Source organism: Chroicocephalus ridibundus, chromosome 16, assembly GCF_963924245.1.
Source record: "Chroicocephalus ridibundus chromosome 16, bChrRid1.1, whole genome shotgun sequence".
In the NCBI taxonomy this organism is placed as follows: domain Eukaryota; kingdom Metazoa; phylum Chordata; class Aves; order Charadriiformes; family Laridae; genus Chroicocephalus; species Chroicocephalus ridibundus.
In genome coordinates, this window is record NC_086299.1 from 8,902,530 (window position 1) to 8,908,855 (window position 6,326).

At 55.6% G+C, this 6,326-nt stretch overlaps 2 protein-coding genes across 2 annotated transcripts; both read left to right on the plus strand.

Annotated features, from left to right (window-relative positions):
• Positions 1 to 109: 109 nt before the first annotated feature.
• Positions 110 to 1,528, plus strand: LOC134524086 (basic phospholipase A2 daboxin P-like). The gene is made up of 5 exons (XM_063353759.1): positions 110 to 197; positions 610 to 662; positions 953 to 1,097; positions 1,211 to 1,317; positions 1,404 to 1,528. Exons 2-5 carry the CDS (start codon positions 623 to 625, stop codon positions 1,526 to 1,528), a joined length of 417 nt encoding a protein of 138 aa, XP_063209829.1. The 5' UTR covers positions 110 to 197; positions 610 to 622.
• Positions 1,529 to 1,836: 308 nt separating this feature from the next.
• LOC134524087 (basic phospholipase A2 A-like) lies at positions 1,837 to 4,037 on the plus strand. The gene is made up of 5 exons (XM_063353760.1): positions 1,837 to 1,962; positions 2,423 to 2,479; positions 2,668 to 2,770; positions 3,283 to 3,389; positions 3,529 to 4,037. Exons 2-5 carry the CDS (start codon positions 2,440 to 2,442, stop codon positions 3,651 to 3,653), a joined length of 375 nt encoding a protein of 124 aa, XP_063209830.1. The 5' UTR covers positions 1,837 to 1,962; positions 2,423 to 2,439; the 3' UTR covers positions 3,654 to 4,037.
• The last annotated feature ends 2,289 nt before the right edge of the window (positions 4,038 to 6,326 follow it).

Sequence of the window (6,326 nt, forward strand, 5' to 3'; positions counted from 1 at the left end):
GCGTGGGATACTGAGCTGGGGTGTTGGGGGAATTTCTTCCATTCCTGTAAAGGGGAAGGGCGGCACCTTCTCCTTTGCAGAAAAGCCCAGTCGGCAACATTTGGGCAAAACGAGCATCCAGCAGCAGAGAGCAAAGCCTATATAAAGAAAGCCCTACCGGCTGCAGGGCTCTGCAAGGAAGCAGTGGCTTTCCCGAGGTAAGTGGAGCTGGAGGAAGGCTTTTCCTCCCTTTCGTCCTTTCCTCAAAAGCCCGGTGCAAGCGGGGAGTGACATCTATGCCAGAAAAGCAGGAGCAAAGGAGAGGCTCCCTGAGATGCCAGCGCAGAGGCAGAGCGGCGGGGTGCAGCCCTCAAGGGCTGATTGTCCCATCAACTTTCCTTCCTTCCCCTTCATTTTGCCTTTTCCCACCCCTCCACTATCTGATTCCCATCGCTTCCCATCCCCAAGGCAGCAGCACTTTGTGCTGAAGCGATGGTGATGGGCAAATCCTCGCCCCCCTCATCTCCCCTAATCCCTGGAGGTGGGGAGCATCTCTGCCCCGAGACGAGGCGGGAAGTAAAGAAGAAAGTGGTCGATATAATGGGGAAATGCTTTGGTTTCCTCTCCCAGGGCTGTCGAAAAGATGAACTCTCTCCTCACCTTTGCCGTGCTGTTTGCCTGGGGTAAGTGTCCTCGCTCGCACCAGTCTCACAGCTCTCCGTGCCGTTACATCCATAGAAATTAGGACCAAGCTGGTGATTTCTTAACCTTTCCTTCACCACCTCTCCCAAATGCGCAACAATTCTCCCACACTGAGCTGGGAAGAAGTTTCCTCTCTGTTGCATCTACTCATTTTTAAGACATCACCAGCCGGATACCAGTATGGGGGCTGCAGGGATGGGGATGCTGCTGGGGAGCCGAGTGTGCTGGGGAGCCAAGTGTCGGTGTGAGCCCCACCGATTCCCCCCTCCAGGCTTGTCCCCGGCTCACGGGAGCCTCTGGGAGCTGCAGAAGGTGATCACGAAGGCAACGGGGAAAAACGCCTTGCTGTATTACTCCTTCTACGGCTGCTACTGCGGCTTTGGGGGCAAGGGGCAGCCCAAGGATGCCACAGACAGGTAAGCGCCCGCTTAAATATCTCCCTGCCTGAACACATCCTTGCACGGCTTCAAATCTGCGGGGTAAGGAGGGAAAAAAAACCCCAACCCCAAAGCCTCGAGGTCCCGTACAGGTGCTGCCAGCTGCATGATACCTGCTACAACAACCTCCTGAGCTACCGCTGCAATGCCAAGATGCAGCGCTACCACTACAGCTGGCACGGCAACAGCCCCTCCTGCAGTAAGTAGAACCCTGGCAAAGGGGATGTCACACCCCACATCCCCCCCCAAAGTCGGGGCTAACTCCAGGCTCCCCTCTGCCCACAGGCCAGGGCTCCAGGTGCTCCCAGCTCTCCTGCGAGTGCGACCGCAGCCTGGTGCTCTGCCTGAAGCGAAGCAAAGGAAGCTACAGCAAACGCTACCTCTTCTACCCCAAGTACCGGTGCCGCTGATAGGAGCCGGGACGCGGGGCCAGAGCGTGCACACAGGTTCTGCATCCGGATCGTCCTATGTCTCTGCCTGCACTGACTACATTAACGCTGCTGTAAATATAATCAATGTGAAAATAAACAATGTGCTTAAACCACCCTGGTCCTCTGCAAACTGCTGCTGGGCAGAGAGAGAAATCTCCGTAAATGCTCAACAGCATCATTTTCCCCAAACTTTGCAAAAACTCCGTCTCAGCCCCTGCGTCACTCCAGGCTGCAGCCCACGGGGAGAGGGGGGGTTTGGCCAGCGAGGAAAGAGGCGTAGCATAAAGCCTTTTGGGGACAGACCAGTCATTTCAGAGCTTCCAGTTGAGAGCCCGCGGGTCAGACACCGAGGGCAGTGCTCTCCCTGGGAGGACGGGCTGGCAGCAAGAAAGCTGAGCCGGAGCGATTCCCTGGTGAGCAACTCCCACCCTCGCCACGCTGCTGCCATGGGGTGGCTGCATTGCTGCTGCGGAAACAAAAATACAGGGGGGAGGCATTGGGAGGAGGCAGCAGGGAGGCGGCTTTCTGCTGTTTCCCACATCTGTAGATAAAGTGTCACCGCTTTCAGGTAAAAACTCAGCTGGGAAGACGCAGCCCCAGGGGGACGGTGGCACTGCTGCTGCAAAGCGATGCCCTGGGTGCCAGACGGGGTGGGACGGGAGGTGGGAGATGCTCCAGTGGTGGGAACAGCTTCAGAAAGCATTTGCTTTTGGCCGAGAGACAGCAACACAGAGGCGAGGGGGCACGGCTGGTTTCCTCCCTCCACATTTTGGGGCGATTTGACCTGATTTCAGAGGGACAAGTTTTGCACAGCAGCCTCCTGTTGACCAACGGTGCTGCCTGGCTGAGTCTGTCCTCTCTTTCTCCTCCCAGGCCCGGGTAAGAGGAAGATGAAGGTCCTGCTGATGCTGACCCTGCTTCTTGCCTGCGGTAAGTGCAGCCGTTCCCCGGCTCACGGACGGGAGCCAGGCTGCAGCCCTGCACCAGTGTGGGGAGCATCCCCGAACCTCCATGCACACCACGGGGACCCCCCAAGCAAAGCCTTCCGCTCCCCCCAGGTTCTCTGGGCCTCGTTTCTGCATATAACTTGCAAAAATCACTTTTTCTGGTCACTCTAGGTGTGTTCATGATCCGTGGGAAGCTCCCGCGCGCGTTCGCACCAGGACTCGAGGGAAGCACTGTAGGAAATCTGACTGCCCATGGCTGCTACGCAATGGACCGGTATAGGCAACGCTGCCCGGGATGGCTAATGATGGCCCTGGGATGGCTAACACTGGCCCTGGCATAACCCTGTGGCTTGTGAGCAACCCCAGCAGCACCCTCCGAAACTTTGCAAAGTGCAAACCAGGCGATGGGCGGCAGCAGGAAGGGAACAGGTTTTAGGGAGGGGGGGAAAGCGAGGCAGCGTTCACCCCTTATTCCAGCCCTGTGGTCGGTGGGGTTGTGCCAGCAACAACGGGCTGAAGTCACTGGGATGGCACCAGGGTGCGGGGACAGTCCTGAAGCTGGGGTGCACGAGGGCTCTGGGAGCTGGGCAGGGGCTGTGCGGGAAAGCACAGAAGAGTCTTGGTGTGGGAACAGGCTGTAAAGGGCAGCTCCAGGGTGATTTAGAGCAGGAGGAGGAGGTGAATGCTGGTGGCTCTTCCCTCTGGGCTTGCAGAGCCTGTTTCAGGCAGGTTGGAAGCAGCCGGTGCCATGCTTCGGATGAGCCCAGGCTCTCCTTCTCACCGCAGGTGCTGCCGGCTCCGTGCCTGTTGCTACGCCAGGCTGGCTGCACGGCGATGCCGCCTGGGACCGATCCAGCCCTTCTCGATGTCCAGGGCAGGAATCCCCACTTGCAGTGAGTCCCCCCTGTCGCAGTTTGGGATGCCTCTTTCCAGACCGTCTCCCTCCTTTGTGATTCCCCTTTTCTGGGGCAGAACCTTGGGGACCTTCCCGAAAAAAGGGTCTCAGATGTGCTTTCTCTCCGGTTCCCGCAGGGTCTGGGACCTGGTGCCAGCGAGGTGCCTGCAGATGTGAGCGGGCAGCCCAGCTCTGCCGGCTGCGTAGCCGGGGGCTGCCCCGACGTCGCAGCAAGTGCCGGGGACGAGCCGGGCGGTGTTGAAGCAAAAGGGCTTTTTTTTTTTTTTTTTTGCAAAACCACTTCCAAGCTGGTAAGAAAAGGGATGTAGGAGCATTTCCCAACCCTGGCAGGTCTCCTCCACGGGGCTTTTTTGGCTTCGACATGAGGACAACAACCCTCTTGTGAAGTTGCGTCACTACACACTGGATGCGAGGAGGGAGAGCAGCGCAGATGCAATATTTCAGTGCAGAAAAACAAGAGAGGGGTGGACACCTGCACCTTGTCCCGGCAAAGAGCGAGATGGAAACCAGCGCGAGCCTCTCTGCTGACACTCATTTCCCCTTGGCTCCAGCTCCCCGTGCAGCCTGTCAGCTCCCTCTGCTTTTTGCTTCACTGCAGATTCTTTTCCATTGCTCCAAAATAAAACCAGAGAGCACAAAACATCGGGCTGCGGTGTGACGTGACTCAGCTGAGCCCAGCGACCACCCCCCTTAACTAAGTTTTCTGTTGAAATACCCCCCAAAAAGGGACACCTGAGAGGCAATGCATCTCCCACTGACTCTCATCGCACCCCCGAACTGCCCCCCAAGCCTTCAGGCTCTGAAAATTTGCAATTTCTCTGAAATAGAGGAATCCGAGCTGGTGCAAAGGGCTGCGGGCAGGCGCGATGCTGTGGGAGGGCCGGGCGCTGGCAACCTTCGCTGCAACGGGGTGGCCGGGAGCTTGCTTCAACGTCCAGTGCAGAACAAAACATATTTCTCACCAGAAAAGAATGTTTTGGCCCAATTCTACAGCAACCCCGAGCACATCCCCTAGGAAATGGCAGCTGAGGCTGTGTCTGCCTCCCCCCCAGCCACCATAGCATCCCCACGGCGCAGGTTTTCTGCCCCATGGACCGATTCTGCAGGGTTGAGCCCCTGGGAGATCTCTGCACTGCAAACCCCCGTGGGGCTCAGCAATGAAATAATCACAGAAACAGCCACAAAATGCTATTTTCCCCAGGGCTGATGCTGGGCATCAGCAGCTGTAATTCCCCCACCCCGTCTTGCCCCAAAACTGAAGTTAACAGCACCAGGAAATATCCCTTAAATCAGAAGTGCTTCCCTCCGGATATAAGCCAGGAATCAAGCTCTACCATCCTCCTCATCCAGCAGCGTTTAATCCCGGGGGAGAGGAGGAAGCACTGGGCAGCCCCTCGCCCAACAGCTGCTGTTTGCAAGGCATAAATCAAGGATCAAATCCTCACCGAAAGGGGAGAGGGGCGATCCCGCAGACAGACTGCAGGCCAGGATGAGATGAAACACACTCTTCCTGTTTAAATTCTGGGTGAATTTTAACTATCTGTGATTTTTTTCTGCTTGAACACCTGGCTGTACAAATTTCATTCATACAGAGCTCCAAGTGCTGATGTGCTGGCTCGGGTACTTCACCCCCTCGGTACATCGCAATAAATTGGGCTGGAAAAGTTGTGGTTTGCCTATCGTGAAAAAGAAAAAATATCCACATCCTCCCAGGGGTGGGAATTCGTCCCTGGAGGGAGGGTGTTATTTTACATTTGGAGAAGGGCTACTGCAAACCTGCCGCAGGCAGAGGAGTTGGGGCAGAGGGTCTTTCACCTGGCAGCTCAGCCAGTTTGATGCACAAAAATATACCTTATTCCCCAGGAATAAATACTGGCTGCGGACTCAGAAAATCTTGAATTATGGCAAGCCCCAGTTCAGTTAATTAACTTGCCCCCGTCCCCGGAGTCTACTTAAATTGGCCCAGAGAGCTGATGAGGCAAATGTCATGTGCCAGATGGGGGAACAGATTTTGCTGAGGCCCTGACCTGAGTACCCTTTTCTCACCATCTCTCTGATTTCCACACAAGCCGCATCTTTGTTCCCTGCCTCAGTTTCCCTCTCAGTGACGGCAGGGGGGAATTTCCCCCCCGGCTGGGTGCCTGCCTGTGTCGGGGTTCCCCACAGAACACTACGCACCCAACTTCTGCCAGAGGGAAACTGATAAAATGATTGTTTAGCATCACCTATTTAATTAGAGATTCTCTCCAAGCAAACGACACAACCATCCTCTTTTTTTTACCCTTCCATTATACAACACTTGCATTATTTTTTTTCCTTACTGTGCTACTTGCTTTATTTTGCTTCTGTATAAAGGTGAACCTGACACCTAGTGCAATGGTCCATGAGCATTGCCTGCTCTGTTTTGAGAGCAAGACTATGCACAGAGCACACAGGGAGAGAGACGGAGTGTCCCTGTACGCAAGGAGCATCTGGGCACTGACAAGCTCCTGCTAATAAGAAAACCACCATATGGGACCTTTGCTCAGTCCTGCTTCCAGCCGAAGCCCATTCTGGAGGACCACTGGACCTTCCTCCACTCATGACACTGCATCTCACCTGCTCTGGTAAGTCAGAAGCGGAGGACGCTTTGCACCGGCTGCATTTTCTCCCTGCCCAGGTAAGTCAGGACGGAAACAGCGAGATACAGAGTGCCGTGTTCTAACCAAGACATCAGAAAACTAAGAGTCATCCAAGCAGTTCCCATTGTCTCTCAAGTTCTCCCGTTTTGTTCAGGGAGGCACTGGGATGCTGAGATACCCGCAGCCATGCACAGACTCGATCCCAGTCTGCCCAACTCATCCCAGTCCACTGAAACCTCCCTCAATGTAGGGTATCCCACAGCGAGGGCCTCCAGCAACGTAGCGGCTCGCAC

Coding starts and splice junctions, on each gene's coding strand:
- LOC134524086 (XM_063353759.1), top strand. CDS start 623: ATGAACTCTCTCCTCACCTTTGCCGTGCTGTTTGCCTGGG. Junction 663..952: donor TGCCGTGCTGTTTGCCTGGG/GTAAGTGTCCTC, acceptor TCCCCCCTCCAG/GCTTGTCCCCGGCTCACGGG. Junction 1,318..1,403: donor CGGCAACAGCCCCTCCTGCA/GTAAGTAGAACC, acceptor CTCTGCCCACAG/GCCAGGGCTCCAGGTGCTCC.
- LOC134524087 (XM_063353760.1), top strand. CDS start 2,440: ATGAAGGTCCTGCTGATGCTGACCCTGCTTCTTGCCTGCG. Junction 2,480..2,667: donor GACCCTGCTTCTTGCCTGCG/GTAAGTGCAGCC, acceptor TGGTCACTCTAG/GTGTGTTCATGATCCGTGGG. Junction 3,390..3,528: donor GGCAGGAATCCCCACTTGCA/GTGAGTCCCCCC, acceptor CGGTTCCCGCAG/GGTCTGGGACCTGGTGCCAG.